This window comes from Canis lupus, chromosome 6, assembly GCF_048164855.1.
Source record: "Canis lupus baileyi chromosome 6, mCanLup2.hap1, whole genome shotgun sequence".
Lineage (NCBI taxonomy): Eukaryota > Metazoa > Chordata > Mammalia > Carnivora > Canidae > Canis > Canis lupus.
In genome coordinates this window covers 41421750-41439952 of record NC_132843.1, presented here as the reverse complement: position 1 = coordinate 41439952, position 18203 = coordinate 41421750, and the positions used below count along the sequence as shown (strand labels likewise).

The 18203-nt window shown below is 43.6% G+C and overlaps 1 protein-coding gene across 12 annotated transcripts in view; it reads left to right on the top strand.

Moving 5' to 3' along the window:
- The window catches only part of NVL (nuclear VCP like), a 90235-nt gene that overhangs the window by 4509 nt on the left and 67523 nt on the right, over positions 1–18203 (top strand). For 11 of the 12 annotated variants that reach the window (XR_012032762.1, XR_012032761.1, XM_072830130.1 and 8 more), the window contains 10 exons: positions 218–270; positions 353–452; positions 4307–4364; positions 5116–5373; positions 8469–8598; positions 8813–8889; positions 9178–9312; positions 10720–10821; positions 12602–12719; positions 16118–16262. Coding sequence is in view for 10 of the 12 variants with exons in the window: in XM_072830130.1 (XP_072686231.1) it covers positions 218–270; positions 353–452; positions 4307–4364; positions 5116–5373; positions 8469–8598; positions 8813–8889; positions 9178–9312; positions 10720–10821; positions 12602–12719; positions 16118–16262 (1176 nt within the window). In the remaining 2 variants the exon portion in view is untranslated. The remainder of the gene's footprint in view (positions 1–217; positions 271–352; positions 453–4306; positions 4365–5115; positions 5374–8468; positions 8599–8812; positions 8890–9177; positions 9313–10719; positions 10822–12601; positions 12720–16117; positions 16263–18203) is intronic. The other variant, XM_072830126.1, reaches the window with a different exon arrangement.

The following is an 18203-nucleotide window of genomic DNA, read 5'->3' as shown; positions in this document are numbered from 1 at the left end:
GGCCAGCATTCCTGATGCTGTAAGCCCATCTCTACTCCAGAAAAATTTACAGTAGAGAAAATGTAAACTCAGAAGTTGCTTGAAAATAAGCTTACGATCAGTGTGAATACAGTGACATGCTTACATATTTGCAAATTAATGTCATCAATTTAGATTGAGTTTAATGAGAAAATGTTGGTGGAGATCCCTGTACTAAGACGTTTGTTATGTTTTTCAGTGTAGACTATGGTCGAAGAAAAAGAAATGCTTTTAGGATTCAGGTAGATAAAGGTGAGTCTTTTAGTGTTAGAGCTGAATTATTAGTGAAGTTTAAGAACTGTGTTAGCTCATGACATTTTTCTTTTTGTTTTAGTATTTAGCATAATTACTAGTGAGAAAGAAGTTAAGGATCTAACAGCATTAGAAGATGAGCATCTGGCAAAAAGAGCAAGACAAGGTGAAGAGGATAATGAGTAAGGATTACACAAAAAGGGGGTGTTTTTCTAAACCAGGGGACCGACCACAGTACATTCCTATTTGTAAAATTTGTGGTGGCTCTTCATTGCCAGCAAGGCCGTGTATACTACTTACCTACAGTCTCCAGACCTTTGGGCCTACTGCATCTCACTGTTACCCAAAGAGGGCAAATTCTTTGTGTCTTTGTGTGAGTGGCCTTCTGCAGCTGGAGTGTTCGTTTCCCTGCCACAAACTACTCCCCAGCCTTTAAGACGCCACATGAATGCTCCAGCCAGCCGTCTTAGACCCCTTTCTGCCTGCTTCCTTAACTCTTGCTTACAAGTGTTTGATATGATGCTTGTCATATGGTGTTGAGATTACTTGTGTGTAACCCCGACAGACCTGTCTCCTTATCTTTGTTACTCTCTGCCCTCATACAATGCCAGATACCTGAAAAGGTAGCAGCTAATCTTGCTGTTTAAGAAATAGCATTAATGGGATGCCTGGTTGGTTCAGTGGTTGAGCATCTGCCTTTGGCTCAGGGCGTGATCCCGGGATGCCTGGATGAATCCCATATTGGGCTCCCTGCTCCCTGCATGGAGCCTGCTTCTCCCTCTGCCTATGTCTCTGCCTTTCTCTGTTTCTCATAAATACATAAGTAAAATCTTTAAGAAAAGAGAGAAATAACATTAAGTATTTTTATCATGAATAGGTGTTATATTTGTCAAATACTTTTTATGCACTTAATGAACGATTTCGTTATGGTTTTCTCCCTTTGTTCTATTAATTTGGTGAATTACATTGATTTTTTTTTTTTTTTTTTTATTGTTAAGCCAGTCTTGCATCCTGGGATATGCCTTACTGGGTTCCATGTATTATCCTTAGATATTGTAAAATTGTTTGCTTATCTTTTTCTGTACATGCTTATGTCTGTCTTCATATTGATCTGATTTTTTTTCTTTTTTGTAATGTTTTTGTCAATTTAGGGTTATACTGGCTTTGTAATATTAGTTGGCAAAAAAATTTTTTTTCTCTATTTGACCAAAAAGTTAGTAATGTCACCGCTACTTCTTTCTTTTTTTTTTTTGAGATGAAGTTGTGGAACATTGCAATGTATATATAATTTATATATATTTATATTTTATATATATATAAAATCTTAAAAAACTTAAAAAAAAAGAATTCATCTTGGGCTATAGGCTTCTTTTTGGAAAGGATTTTTTTTTTTTTTTTTTTGGAAAGGATTTAGATAACCTTTAGTTTTACTAATTCTAGGGCTCTTCCTATTTTCTTTTTCTTCTTGTATCAGTAAATTGTACTCTTAAAGGAATGTGTCCGTTTCAGCTAAGGTGTGGAATTTGTTGGCATAAAGTTTTCAAGATATCCTCTCATTTTGCCTTCAATGTCTATAGGATCTGTGGTGGTAGTTCCTTTCCACTTTGCTGGCTTCTTATTTGGATTTACTGTCATTTTCTTAACTAGTTCCATATTTGTGGACATTGGCTTGTTTCCAGTTTTGTGCTAACGTGCAGTAAATAATCCTTTAGCACATATATCTTTGTATACATTTCTTTGTTTTTTAAATGTTAAATTCCTGAAGTGGTATTTCTGGGGTTAAAGGTATATTTTTGAGATTCTGTTACATTTGGAGCTGGTTCATCCTCCCAGCAGCTTTGTAGGAAGAGTGCATTCCTCTGCACCCTTGTTATCGTAGTAGTACTATTATTTAATCTCTACCAGCTTCGCAGGCAGAAATTGATATGTTTTAATTTGTAATTTTTGGATAACTAGTGAGGTTAAATTTTTTTGACTGTTTAATGTTTCCTCTTTTAGTTGTTTGCTTATGGGTTTTGTCTTTCATTTGAGAGGTGTTTGAATTTTCTGTATTATTTGTCAGATCCCTTCATAGAAAATAGCACCTCCTTTTATACGTACTCCAAATGCTTGTTCCATTTTGCCATTCGTCTTTTATTTTTGTTAAAGTATCTTTTGAGGGGCACCTGGGTGCCTCAGTGGTTGAGCCTCTGCCTTCGGCTCATGGTGTGACTGGGGTCCTGGGATTAAGTCCCACATCAGGCTCCCTACAAGGAACCTGCTTCTCCCTCTGCCTATGTCTCTACCTCTCTCTCTCTGTGTTTGTCATGAGTAAATAAATAAAAAAGTCTTTAAAAAAGAATAAAATAAAATGTCTTTTGAGGGCAACCCTGGTCAGGTCCCCTCCCTCTTCTGGAGTTTTGTACTGTCACTCAAAAAGAGAGTCTTTTGATTAGAGAAGTCCTGCATCTGCCAGTCTTTTCCTTTATAGTTGATGCTGATACGATTAGACCTCTAGCACAGGAGTATATGGGATAATTACCTGTACTTTTTCCTTGTTTATTCATGGCATTCCGTTTAACTCTTTTTTTTTTTTTTAAGATTTTTATTTATTTGAGAGAGCACATGCACAAGCAGGGGGAGCAGCAGAGAGAGAGAGGGAGAAGCAGGCTCTCTACTGAGTAGGGAGCCTGACCTGGGGTTCGATCCCAGGACCCTGAGACCATGACCTGAGCCAAAGGCAGATGCTTCACTAACTGAGCCACTCGGGCACCCCAAACATTTAACCTTTTTTTTTTTTTTTAATTTTTATTTATTTATGATAGTCATACAGAGAGAGAGAGAGAGAGAGACACAGGCAGAGGGAGAAGCAGGCTCCATGCACCGGGAGCCCGATGTGGGATTCGATCCCGGGTCTCCAGGATCGCACCCTGGGCCAAAGGCAGGCGCTAAACCGCTGCGCCCCCCAGGGATTCCCCAAACATTTAACCTTTAAACCATTTGTAATTATCTTTGTAGGATGTGACTCTTAGGGCAAAATGGTTTTTTTTTTTTTTCAACTAGTTGAATTATCCACCTTCTTTACATTGATTAGAAACACCCAAACTTACATTAATAGAATTTAATGAATAACAAAAGAATTCATGTCTTTTTTATAAAAGAGTCATAACATTCATGTAAACCTTTTTTTTTTTTTTTTAAGATTTTATTTATTTATTCATGTGATACACAGAGAGAGAGGCAGAGACCTAGGCAGAGGGAGAAGCAGGCTCCATACAGGGAACCTGATGTGGGACTCGATCCAGGTATCCCAGGATCACACCCTGAGCCAAAGGCAGATGCTCAACTGCTGAGCCACCCAGACATCCCTTCATAAACCTTTTTATTTAGGAAGAGTCCTGTTCTTGTTTAATTATTTTCTAAAGACATTTTATTGAATAGTACCAGGGTCCTATAGTTTTACTTGAAGCTGTTAAAATATCAACTCTGGGTTATAATGAACTGAGGCCACATTCTTAGTTTGTCGTTAGGATTTATGCCTGTTCCTTGCTGAAAATTTATTTGTACCTTCATTTCTCATGGACAGACTTGGGAAAGCTCCACCTGGTCACCTGGCTGTCACGTGGAGTGTGTGAATTTTTACTCAGTTACTCATTTATGGCTTGCTGGAATATTTCCTTTTTTTGGCACCTGATATTCCTAGTAAGACCCTTGGATCTGATAGGAATTTGCATTTTATTTATTGCTAGGATTAAGGTAACCACCATTTATTATGTACTCTAAGGAATTGGTGAGCTTCTCTTGAGTCCTCTGATAACTTAGTGAGGTGGACATTATTTATTATCCCTCTTTATGGATTAGGATGTGGTGCTCACAGAGATGAGTAGAAGCTAGTAACCTGCAAGTTGTATTTTGAATCCAGATTTTTCTTAATTCCAAAGCCTGGACCCTTCACCACCATAATATTTTGCCTTAGTATATTTTTTGCTTGGAGTAGTAAATTTTTTAGGATGTGGAGAAAAGCCTTTAAGATGTTTCTTTTCCTCTTCTTACTGAGGTATACTGAAAGCTATTCAGACAGTGATTCAAATATGGAAGACTACCCAGATCCACAGGTAAGCTAGACATTTAATGGACCCTTTGATTTTTTTTTTAATCATCCTGAATGATTTAACAAAATAATTAGCCTGGAATAGAATAAGAGACTTTGAACATCTCTGTCAATAAATAATTGAATATTTCCTGTGTACAGTGTTGAAGAATTCTCTGGATGGCCATCCTTCCAATATTCGTGTTTATAGCCTATTTTATAGGGGGGGAAAAAGGGAAGAGAGTGGCCAGAAATAGGGCATGTGGGAAGACAAAGGGGAATTAACAGTAAATATTGAGAAAAAGATACATTTTCTGCCAAAGGGCTGGCATTGCCAAGAAGTAGGCTTCACTTAAAGGGAAATGTGGAAATAATGTATCAGATGATTTGTAACTTACTCTGTTTTTTCCTAATGGTAGTTTATGTTTTTAACAAAGGATGATAATGAGTCATATTTGATCAGTATTGAATTGATAGGATAGTAGTGACTCTTCTTGACAACCAGTTCATTTTCATACTTGATTCCGTTGTATTTTTTAAAACTGATCTTTGTTACTTAGTTTTAACTTCCATTTATGAGTCGGTGCTTTAACTTGAGGTGAAGTGGGGACATCTTTTATGAGCAGTAAATGTTTGCTTGTGAAGCTTCTCACTGTGAACCCCTGTGTTTTCTGACTGAAATGCTGTGAGAGAAGCTGTTGACTGTGGAATGTATGGGTAACCAGCTTTCCATGAGTACCTGTGAGTAATTTATGATAACGTTGTGTTTCTGCCAGGTGGCAAATCACATGAACAGCTCCCTGCTGTCCTTATATCGGAAAGGACATCCTGATTCTGTTACAAGTACTCCCGAGATGGAGCCCAGAGAAACGACAGTCTCAGTCCCACGGATGCCTTCTGGAACAGGCTCCGGCCCGTTGAAGGCCCCAGCCAGAGCTTCTGAGGGAGGGTGGTTTATCGACAGAACTCCTGCTGGAAAGATGGGTCTGACAGACGAGAAGAGTAATCACAAGCAGCCAGGATCTGAGAAAGAGGTATTTTTCTGGTGGAATTTTAGCCTTAAGTACTTGGAGCGCATTCCAGCCTTTGAATGTCACATCAGCAGATTCTTGTGGCTCGTGAAGGGTGTGGGGGGAGTTGGCAGCACATGGAGAACATGCTCATATCCTCTCAGCTGCCGTTGTTTCTGAGTTAGAGCCCTAAAGACTGAAATAATTTCCCGTGGCTTATTCTCCACTCGCAGGGTCTTTTTTTTTTCAAGTCAGGTTGTTCTCATTTGTGCATTAAAAATGTCTTTGTTCAGGCATCCCCAGGTGGCTCAGTGGTTTAGCGCCGCCTTCAGCCCAGGGCATGATCCTGGAGACCCGGGATCAAGTCCCACGTCGGGCTCCCTGAATGGAGTCTGCTTCTCCCTCTGCCTCTCTCTCTCTCTCTCACTCTCTCTCTCTCCCTCCGTGTCTCTCATGAATAAATAAATCTTTAAAAATGTCTTTGTTCAGTCTAAAATCAAAGGCTTCATGATTGTGAGTGGCTGCCCTGCTGGCTCTTCAGTCATCTGTCACCTACCTCCCCACATGGCCTGGTGCTGTTTCTAAAATACTCCATGCACGCTCACCTGGGGCATGTACACCTGTGCTTCTGTCTGGACCTGCCCCAGATTCCTGTGACTTACCTCCTATTTCCTTGTAACCTTGGTGGAGTCCTTTCCTGATATGTAAAATAGCATGTCCTTGGGTACTGTTTCCTGACCCTGCTTCATCTCCTTTTTGTCAAGCACTTTGGACCACTCAGAACTTATTGCATAATTGTTTAGTTTTTTTTCTTTGACTGTCTCCTCTAGAATGCCAGCTTGTTTTGTTTAATAATGTCTCTCCGGCTAAAATGCAGCTAACAGGGCACCTGTGGGGCTTAGTCAGTTGAGCATCTGACTCTTGATTTTGGCTCAGGTTGTGATCTCAGGGCCTTGGGATCAAGCCTGGTGTGGGGCTCTGCACTGGTCATGGAGCCTGCTTGAGATTCTGTCCTTCTGCCCCTCCCCCTACTCATGCGTTCTAATTCTGTCATTCTCTCTTGCTCTCTAAGTAAAATCTTTAAAAAATCATTAAAAAAATAAAATGTAGCTGATATGTGGTTGTCAATTTGTTGAATTAGTGCCTAATGGCCTTCCAAGGTGCACTTACCGGTGCAGGTTAAAGAATAGGTACTTTGCACATGTGTTTCAGAAGGTCGGTCCTTGTCAGAGGGAGCTCTAAAGCAGCATGTGGCTCGTTTTCCCCTGAAGGTAATGCCCCAAGGGAGCCTGCACAAATGGGTACACCATGAAAACGTACAGAATAAGTAAACACCCGTTTTTTAACCTTTCTAGGTTCAGCTATACCATACCTAAAAGTAAAGCTGAATTATCACAGAGTGAACACATTGGGCACCATCCTTAACTGACTGTTTTTAACAACTGACACAATGAGAGGGAATTTATAGGAATTTGTCCCACAGTAGTCCCACAGACGCCCCTCTCTGGTGTGATAGGTGCTCTTGAGTACTCGAAATATGGTTAGTGCAAATGAGGAACTAAATCTGTAATTTAAATTTATAAAGTAATAGTCAATTCAGTTATTATAAAACTTCTAAGTATATTTGGAACAACTTGGGTATATGAATCTACTTTTTTTTTAAGACTTTATTTGAGGAGAGCAAGCGAATGAGAGCGCACACTAGCATGGGGAGGGGCAGAAGCAGACTCCCCGCTAAGCAGGGAACTCGACAGTGGAGCTTGATCCCAGGACCCCGGGATCATGACCTGAGCGACCGACTGAACCCTCCAGGCACCTCAAATCTACTCTTTTAGTTGTAAATTTTATGAACCTAAATACAAATTATGTATTTCGCATTAAAATTTAGTGTCTGAGTTAAGATGTTCTATAATAGGGACGCTTGGGTGGCTCAGCATTTGAGCATCTGCCTTCAGCTCAGGACGTGATCCTGGGGTTCTGGGATTGAATCCCACATTGGGCTCCTGCAGGGAGCCTGCTTCTCCTCCCTCTGCCTATGTCTCTGCCTCTCTGTGTCTCTCATGAATAAAAGTAAAATAAAATAAAATAAAAAGATGTGCTATAATAAAGTACACATTGGTCTTTGAAGACTTGCTATTAAAAAAAAGCAACATAAGACCTCTCAATTTTTTATGCTGATTGTATGTTGAAATGATAATGTTTTGAATATATTCGATTAAATACTAAATTAACTTCACTGATTGCTTTTTCCCTTTTTTAAACGTGGCTATTGGAACATATTTAAAATTATGTATATGGGCAGCCTGGGTGGCTCAGTGGTTTAGCGCCACCTTTGGTCCAGGGCCTGATCCTGGGGACCCAGGATTGAGTCCCACATCGGGCTCCCCGCATGGAGCCTGCATCGGGCTGCATCTCCCTCTGCCTGTGTCTCTGCTTCTCTTTATGTGTGTGTCTCTCATGAATGAATAAATGGAATCTTTTGGGGGAAAAAATTCTGTATATGGCATTGTATTTCTCTTGGCCAGCACCACTGTAAGTGGTTTCCAAGAAATGAGACTTGACTTGGCAAAACCCTTCTCCTTTAAATTATTACTGGGCCTTTTTCATATCTGAACATTCATCATCTGTTCTTAGAAAACATTATTATAGGGTTAAGGAAATAGCTTGACTCTTATGCAGAATTATACTTTCTTATGGCTTTCAAAGCAGCTCTGTAGTGCTGTTTAATGTAGTGATTCATCAGACATCACATGAAGACACTCTGGTGAAAGGCTGGTGAGAAACACAAGACGAAGGTTAATGTCTCCACTCCCGGGACTCAGAGTTCCGTGAGGGATGCAGAATTTCTCCGATATAAGCAGATTGTGGCAGGCTCTAATACACTTGCAGGTTCAGTGTCCAGGGAGTGTGAGGAAGAGTCTGGAAAGGAAGTTTTCATGCGTGGGCTATAAACTGAGCTTCAGCTGCAGAAAACGTGGCCAGTGTTCAGCAGAGACCATGATTGAGCAGAGGGGCTGGAAACTGATGCCAGTGCCTGGCCAGGAATGCCCGTCTTGAAGAATACATTACTGATGTTGTGGTTTCAGGCATGGCATATTTAAGTTTCTTTTCCTTCCCAGGATTCCAAAGATGCTTCCCTTCTGGAGAGTAATGAGAAAAGGAAAGGCAGACTGAGGAGCAAAGGGAACAAAAGGAAGAAAGATGTCCAGGAAGCGGATGGGGAAATAGAAGGTGTCCTGCACAAGAAAGGTGGGCTATGTGTCCTCAGGGGCAGGCACGGTGGCAGGCGGGTTTCGGAAGAGGTGGTGCCAGTCCCTGCCATCATGCTTGGGGGACCTGCCAGGTGTGGTGACATCTGTGATGAAAGACTTCAGTGTCCCAGGGACCTCAGTTTCCTTAGACATTATTAAATAGAACTGAATTCCTAACGAATCACACACTTTTTGTCTATTTTGTTTGCCAGCAAAAGCCAAGGGGCTGGAGTTACAGGTCTCCAGGGTGAAGTTTGAAGATGTGGGAGGCAATGATGCGACATTAAAGGTTAGTTCAGGTGCACGTGGCTTTATTGTTGATCAGTTGTTCAAACAACCTGCGTCTCTTTGCTGGTAGGAACTGAGTGTGGAAGGGAGCCTGGGAAGGGCAGAGGGGCAGACCTGGCTCATACTGTCAGGGGGCCGAGGGGTAGAGGGCGTGTAGTGCCAGCAGCTTCTTCATTGTTTGAACTACAACCTGTGTGCGGAACGCTGCTCTAGCAGGAGTAATTGTAGCAGTTACTATTTATTCAGTGTCTACTCAGTTCCACTTACCGTGCATCCCATTCTCTGCTAGGAAGTCTGCAAGATGCTCATCCACATGCGTCACCCGGAGGTGTACCACCACTTAGGTGCCGTGCCGCCCCGTGGTGTTCTCCTACACGGGCCACCAGGCTGTGGGAAGACCCTATTGGCCCACGCTATTGCTGGGGTGAGCTCTGCGTGCGTCTTGCTCCTGCTCCTTTGTTCTGTTTGCCTTTGTGCTTCCTTTTTGGTCAACTTGAACCACACTTGGCATCTTCTCAGGAGGATCCATTCTCTCTGTTTCTTCCCTCTTTCGTGCTGCTGTTTGTGAGATGCTATTTGTTTTAATGCAGCCAGTTATTTATGTGGCAAGGGTTGGGTGGGGAGCAAAATGACCTGGCTGCAAACACCCTTTTTTAACACACAGTTTATGTTTTAGTTACTTCTCTTTCCCTTTAAGCCAGTGGTTCTCAAAAGCAGTAAATAAGAAAACTAAGGATTGTATTGTTTTTCACAGAACTAAATTTACTGAGAATTTCCACTCAGAGTCATGTTCTTATACTTTTTTTTTTTTTTAGATCTTTTTTTTTTTTTTTTTTTCTTAATTTTTAAGTAGTTTCTACACCCAGTATGGGGCTTGAACTCAGTACTCCAAGGTCAGGAGGCACCTGTTCCACTGACTGAGCCAGCTGGGTGCCCCCATATTCTTGTACTTTTTAGTGTTTAATTAGCCTTTCTGAAATGGTGATGATACTTAGTTGGCTAAATTAAAAGGCAGCAATATTTTCTTTGTCCCATCAGATTTTTCAGAAACTGTGTTAGGTGGTAAAATGCAAAATGAGTGACTTCAGTTTGAAGAATAGCGTTTTATATCAGTGATGAATAGGTTAGTGCTCTGATTTGCCTCATTTATTCCTCTGTTGACCAAACTGTTGTGTGACCACTGCCTGGCAGTTGTTGAAATGCAGTGATAAGTAAACCCCATCTATTAGGAGAGGCCATGTGGAATGGCCATCATACAGGTGAATGTTGTATGCAGTCACAGCAGTCATGGGTGGAAGATACAGTGTGGTGTTTCTGTGGGATGCCTGTGGGCGAGGAAGTGATTTTCAGGATGGCCTGGAGAGCTAGTAGGGTGCAGGCAGGCTGGTTGCCATGTGCACTAGCAGGGCGGCTCCTCCTCTGCATTGGGCTCCTCTGGGTGCAGGGCTGAGACGTGGCAGTAGGGTGAGTAGGACCCAAGTGTGTCATGACCCTGCCGCTCCTTCCGGCAGGTAAATAACTGGGAAATTGTTCTGGCTGAGGTTGGGGCAGGGGAGTGGGGGGTGTGGGGTGGGGAGCTGTCTCTGGAGATGACAATGGGATCTCACAGTGACTTCTGTAAAGTATAGACAAGTGGAAGGCATCCAGTCGATGTGCTTGAACAAAACTGTAGATTTCTAAATAATGTTTTTCAACAAACCAATACAGAAAGATGAAGTTTCTCAGAAAATTGAGCATTCCAAAAATGGAATTTTGAGACAGGGACTGAATGAGGAACACGTAGGAAGGTACATTTTGACATGTGGCCATTCTTTGATGTGTTTCTACCCAGGAACTGGACCTCCCAATTCTGAAGGTAGCTGCCACGGAGGTTGTGTCTGGGGTGTCTGGGGAATCCGAGCAGAAGCTAAGAGAGCTGTTTGAGCAGGCTGTGGTGAGTCTGGTGCCAACCCACGTTGGGTCATTGGGTCATACAAGGCAACATAGCCAAATGTTTATAGTAGATGCACTGATACAGGCTGTCGGCCAAAGTAATCTGTTGAATCTGAAGTCCGGTGTAACTACAGTTAGTGAGCAGTTCTACACTGTCATGCCTGCTGCTTCTGGGTTGAAAATAGATTGTCCTGGTGGTATTTGCTCTCACTTTCCCCAAATTAAGTTTACCGACAGTGTGCAAGCAGTGTGAAAACTGTTCACCTTTAGGATTATCACAGTGTAAGAGTAGCCATAGAAATGCCAGGATAAACTCTTCTCTGCCTAAGTGAACCTGTGAGAAGAAAATCCTGTTACCAGAGAAATGACGGATTGGATTCCCACTGTAATTCCTGACATCAAAATGCAGGTGACAGCAGGTGCCTAGTGAGTCCTGGGTCGTCCCCCCCCCGTTACTTGATGAAGCAGGGTGCTCTGAGGCATATGGGTCAGAGAACAGAACATCCAAGCAGATACTGGGGTCCTCTGTTGAGAACTGTATGCTTCCCCTTCAGCCAAGTTCTGATGACCAGTACCGCCTCTTCCTCTTTCTCACTGAATTTTCCTGGCCATGGGGAGATCCTGTTGTCCCAGAAGGATGGAAAGCCAGTCAGCCAGTGATGGGCCAGATCCTCCCTTGAACTGCTGTGAGCCCCGTGGGGCTGAGGTGCCTTAGCTGCTGAGCCCGACTCCTAGTGTAATCCGTGTCACTCAGTAACTAGGAGGGACCATGCTGGAGATTGCATATCTCAACATCTTTATTTACATTTTTTTTAAGGTTTTATTTATTTATTCATGAGAGACACAGAGAGGCAGAGACATAGGCAGAGAGAGAAGCAGGCTCCATGCAGGGCGCCTGATGTGGGATTCGATCTTGGGACTCCAGGATCATGCCCTGGGCCAAAAGCAGGCACCAAACCACTGAGCCACCCAGGGATCCCTTTATTTACATTTTTCATGTTAACTGGTCCTCCTTTCTTTTTGTTTTTATTGTGGTGAAACGTTAAACTTGCTATTTTAAACATTTTTAAATGTACAGTTCTTTGGTGTTAAGTAAGTACACTTGCATGTTGTGTGACTGTCACCCCCAGTGTCTACCCAACCTGAACAAACCCCTGGTCCCCACCTTCCCTCCCTCCCCAGCCCCTGAACCCCCACGGTCCTTCCCCAGTCCCCACCATCCCTTTCCCCCTCCCCCCCACCTCGAGCCCCTATATCTCTGTTTCCCATGTCCCTGGCTTTGTTCCAGGTGGTTGGTGCTTCTTTCTTAACTTCCTCTCTCCACTTAGTCTAGTCTGAACTTCAAAAAACACACAAGGGGAAGGTGCTTGTGGTCCACACTGGACGACTGGGGACTCATCTCCCTTCCTTCCTCAGCGTGGTCCTCACAGCCAGCCAGTGCTGGTCTTCTAGCTTTGTGCATGCTCACCCACTGGTTGTATTTCATAGCATCACCTATATGCCTCATTTATGAAAGAATTTTGGGGACTTGGTCATTGCAAAGTGCAGATGGATAAGAGGGCTGTCAGCCTGGCAGCCTGTGTGTGGTCTCTCACTGTCCCCTGTCCAGGGTCCTAAGTCAGATAAAAATCAAGTGATGTGCTGGGAACTGCCTTCTATTAGTGCTGGTTTTTTGCTGAACGACCCCTGAACTTCAAGATTCTTTAAAACGTGCATACTAAACTATGCTGCAGTATGGGGCATGTATTTACAATTGTCTTTTGTGATATTTTTATTTCCAGTCAAATGCACCCTGTGTCCTTTTTATTGATGAAATTGATGCAATTACCCCCAAGAGAGAAGTTGCTTCAAAAGATATGGAACGAAGAATTGTAGCCCAGCTCCTAACCTGCATGGATGGTCAGTTTAAAATTATTCATTTTAAGGTGATGGTTAGAGGTTACACATTCAAATTTTGTAGGAAAGTTTTGCAGCATGTGCTGCCCCATCCTCTGAGAGCCACACTGTATCCAAGTCCTCCACCACCCCGATTGTCACTGGGTGTTTTCATCTTTGATGGTCTTTTGGTGAAGATGGAGTTATTGCCATATTGTCCTTGGCAGTTACCTGTTTTTATTGCAGGGTGATTATCTTTCCCTGTTTCTTGGCTATTTGTATCACCCCCACATCCTTTCTCATCCCGTGCCGATTGTGTTACTGAATTTTTAAAAATTGATTTGAAGGGGTATTTTATTTTAATTTGTTATGAAGCAAATTCTTTGGTAAACATGTTACAATTACTTCTTCCCAGTCTGTAGCATGTTTTTCAGTTCCCATTTAGGTAGAAATTTGGAAGGAAGGTAGATAACTTTTAGAACGAGATCCTCTGCACTGTGAAATAGCAGGGGGTTTACATACATAAGAAAATTGGAAGGAGCCCATGTGCTTCTCATGGTGCTAGGAGCAGGTTGCTTATTCTACTGTTGTCATGTAAGATGTTCTTGCCATGTTCTGAGGCCTGTGTTCTGAATTACCAAATTGAAGCTACATCATTACCAGTTCTGAGATACGCGGTTATCATTTTTATGTCCCTCTAAGAAGGAGACACCACCTGCCAAAATGCAGCACAGAATTTATCACATGATCGTAGATGCATTCTGATTTCAGAGATTTTACAATGTGGAAGGAGTAACCAGATTGCCCGTTACTAGAACTTTACTGAAAGCCCCGTTAGTTGTGGTTTCCGACACATGTGCGTGTGTTTTAGGGTCCCCTCTATGAATGGAGTAGAGAGAACTTCCAACAGTTCAGCATACCCAGTCACGCCCCCGTCTGTCCCAGGTGGTCATTTTCCCCTACAGTTTGAGAATTTTATAAAATATCAATTTGGAGTTTACAAATTTAAATTTTAATAATTGAAAACTTTAAATGATTTTGAACAAGGTAATAAGAGAACTTAAGAGAACTAACTTTACCTAATTTAAAAAACTTCAACTCAGGCATAATTCTAATTATTAAGAGCTGGAAAACATCTTAAAATATTATCTTGTCTATGAGGAAGTGCTATGCAGGAAGCCAGGACCTAGTGGATACAGTGGGTCATCAGCAAAGCCGGGGCTTGACTCCAGATGTTTACACACTTGTATCCAGTTAATAGGCCACCTGCAAAACATGTGTGTTTTGTCTAGGAGAGCTGGTGCCATGCAGGCAGGGTTTACTCTGTGTGGAAAGAAATAACACTTTGCTTCTTCTATAATGTTCCAAAGTTCAAATGTGGCTGACATAACATCAGTTTATCATGATTGCATCGTACTGGGGAAGAGGGAGAGAAAGAACAGAATTTGTCGTGAAGCTACTGGCAGGAGAGGGCGGCCAGTCCTGGCTAAGATCTGATTTTTATCTTTTATGAAACGGAAGAAATCGTATTTGACATTAGCACTTCCGTTGCTGACTATTAATTTCCTGTAGAAGGGTTATTTCATGACTGCAGATTTCACAGATTCCCATGACTGTCCTCATTGAATTCTGTTCCTGACCCCTGACATGCTCAGAGCACGTCACTGAGACCACCGCGTCTGAGTGACCTGACCTTGAACAAGGAAGCAGGTGTCCCATTGGCCATTGTAGCTATGGGCATTAGAACTTGCATGAAGCAGCCTGGGGGTGGCTTGGGCTCTGTCCCGGCCTCCAAACAGGCGGCATTTGGTGGAGGCACACCTTCTTGGGAAGCTTGTGTGCGGTGACTGTGCTGTGCCACCTCATTTTCCTATAGTTTCTCCTGCTCATTTATGAGCTCTCGAGCATGAATCCTCTCCTTGAGCTTTTATGCAACTTTCAAAAAGTATTTAAGAACCTTCCTGTCTCACTCACGCTGACCGCCTTGTGCCTCTCTTCTCAATCCAAAATTTTATCAAAGGAGTAGTCACTGTCTGCTGAATACACGTTGGTGTTTCTGTTCTGGTCTACACTGTACTCCTGTTATATGTCCGTCCCCTACGTATAGCTGAAGCTAATCCTGGGAGAGTTGTGGAGGATCGTCTGGTGGCTTTCACGCTCATCTGTCCCAACCTCTGTTCTTCAGTGTCCTCGTCTGAGAACCTACCTGTCACAGATGTGGCAGGGGTTGGCCGAGGAGGCAACTGTGCCCTTGCACCTCGCGTGCAGCGAGCGGCCAGAGAGCATCAGCGTGGTGGTTCTCGAGGGCGCTTGGTCCCATGGGCTGCATCACCCTGGGCTGTTGGCATGTGTGGCCTGAGCACTAGCACTGCCTTCCTCTCCTTGGCCGGGCACTCTGGCTGCTCCCTAGCAACTCCCTGACATGGCTGCCTCCACCCACCTGTCCCTCAGACTAACAGGGTCTGACAGGCTCCACACTCGGCCCTCTCTTGTCGCCTTCTGCCCGCTTGCCGCTGGCTATCTGCATGCAGCTCTTCAGGAATCACGGATGAGTTGGAACCCTTGAGTTTTGACCAGCGTCTGGCTCCTCTCCCTGCTGCCTGTCGGATACCCGACAGCATGTGCTGCCATGGCTGCATCCTCTCCTCCCTGTGCAGACGATGTGCTCCCCTGACCCTCCTCAGGGACTCACTATGCACCTGGGCTTCTCCCTGTGTCCTGCCTTCCCTCCTCTGTCCCCTGATGGCACATGAACTCATTGCAGGGAACACTGCTCGCCTTTGTTCATCTCTGCTGGTAGAATTGTCTTTCCAAAACACAGATCTGATCAGGAGAGCCTTTCTTGCCTTCCCATCGGCAAAGACTAGTCTGTACATTCCTTACTTAGCATCATCGTACCACTTCGTTACCTGGGAGGGGTGCAGCCTCGGACTCCCTGCCTCCCTTGAGAGAATAAGACATGCTGGGCCCCACCTTCTACTTTTCCTAAAAAGTCGCTGCCTGGTGGGCCCCTCTCTGAGCATACCATGCATTCTGTGGTCCCTCACTCCTTGGTTCACGTGTAATTTTGCTAACCTGGATCTGCTAATGGCTTGTCCTCCAAGGCCTTCCCTAACTGTGACCCCCCAAGAACCCATGCTGTCTTCCATGGAGTTACTGTGATGCTTTGTTTTTTCCCTTCCCTGTGCTGCACAGGATTCGTCTGGTGGGTTTCTCCATAGACTGTGAGCTGCTTGAGGACAAAGTGTGTATTTATTCTCCTCACTTCTCTCCCTTAATTGATAATTAGTAAACATTAGCTTGTATAAATGTTGCTGTCAAACATGTGACACTCTCTTCTTGCTCACACGACTTAGGTAGATGCCGTTGTCGTCCTTTCCCGGTGTCTCGTTAGCCCTCACCCTGTGTCTGATTCTTACTAGATCTGAATACCACAGCTGCAACGGCCCGAGTCCTCGTCATTGGAGCCACTAACCGACCGGACTCCTTAGACCCTGCTTTGAGGCGGGCAGGAAGGTTTGATCGAGAGATATGCCTTGGGATCCCAGACGAAGCCTCCAGGGAAAGGTACACTCTTGTCAGATGAATTTTACTAACATCTGAACTGAACACTTTGGAAACAAGGAGGGACAAATACCACATAACCTTTTCACTCTCTTCGTTTTTTGCGCCAGTAACTTTGATTTTGAATCCAGGGCTGGTGATGTTCAGTTGGCTGATCAGCTAAGGGACAGTGTGGGGAGGCATGGGGTGGAGCCGAGCTTGCTGGCCTGCGTGGAGGTTATGTCAAGCACCACACTCATCTGTTGTGCTAACCTACCTAAGACCACAGGTTTTGTGACAAGAGGCAGCTGGAGAGCTGCAAGCTGTATGTGTTCGTTGCAGGGCCAGCCTGTCCTAGGAGGTGGGGTTGAGTGTCCGCAGAGCAGGGAAATGTCCACCAGTATCTCAGGAAGCAAAGACCACACAGGAGGCATTGTTGAGGCTGAGGAGCGGGAATCCCACAAAGATATTGTGTAATCCCACAATATTACAGTATTGAACCTGTAATACTGGGTTCATGGTGGCTTGTGGCTTAGGTTCGGGACACTAGCTGTGGCATCTGTGGTCCCCAGCAGCTTTCTGGAAGAATGGTGTGCAGTGAGGGGACAGTCTCAGGACGATGAGGGAGGGAGCAGTGCAGGCCAGGAGGCTGGGGGTGCAGGAGAAGTGCTCACAGGGCACATGGGGAGAAAGGGGGAAGGAACACATTGTCCTTCCTCATGGTTTTGGATCATTGGCTGGCATCTTCCTCCGCTGCCATCGTCACAGTCAGGCGTGTGCTGATTGCATTCCCACACGTGTGGTCCTGCTCATTCAGCCATTCATGTTTATCCATGTGTGCTTAGACTCGCAGCTCAGTGATATTTAACATGTAAGTGGTTCCTGTTTATTCGGCAAATACATGTTGAGCATTACCTCAACATACAGTCTGTTCTGATTTCCCAGTTGCTTCCAGAATGTACCTGTTTAGTTGTTTGTGTAGTTTTGTGTTTTACCTGGAATCCACTCTGGGATCGAACCTATAACCTCACCCTGCCTCCTTGGGGAGGAAGCATGTTTATGACATCAGTATTTTCTAGGTGCCTTGAAATTTGAATGTTCCTGATTGTTTCCTCCTGATGACACTCAGGTTAGATGCTTTGGGCAGGAATACTGCCTGGGCAGTGAGGTGTCCTCAACATCATGTAGGGAGGCTCACAGTGTCACTTCTTGAGGAGTCCAGTCACTCCATTAGGAAGTTTGTCAGAGTTTCCTCCTCTAATGGTGCCGTTTTCTTGTATACTTAATGGGATCCAGATATTTCTGGTATCTACATTTAGGATGGCTGCCTTTGTCAATTTGTTTAAACACTATTGTAGACTCAGAGTGAGCTCAGTAGGCACTCCTGGCATAGTTTCATGCAGGCTGGGCACTCCGGCTTAGTCCCGGAGGCCAGCACAAGTTGTCAGAAACCGAAGACGGTGTTAAGTGTCTACTATGCTTAAGGCCAGCTGGGGAGAGCGGGGTTCAAAGCCTGAAAGAGGATGGCTCTTGAATATAATTACAAGTGAGAATCTTTTAAGGAAGCATATTTTAAAATATTTTTATTCTTGTAAAAAACACATAAAACTTACCATCGTAACTGTTTTTAACTATATGGTTTAGTAATATTAGTTTTATTCACTTTGCAGCAAGTTTCTAGAACTTTTTCATCTTGCAATTTCATCTTGGAATATTAACATTTAGTACCTATTTCACACCCATTATACCCTAAGAAAGAGTATTTCTTTTTTTTTCTAAGATTGTATCATTATTATTACTTAAAAATATATTTATCTCAGAATGAGCGAGTGCACACATGTGCACACATTCCAGAGACCATAATCCTGAGATCATGACCTGAAGCAAAATCAAGAGTCAAGACGCTCAACTGACTGAGCCATCCAGGCGCTCCTAAGATTTTAATTATTTTTAAGCAATGTCTAC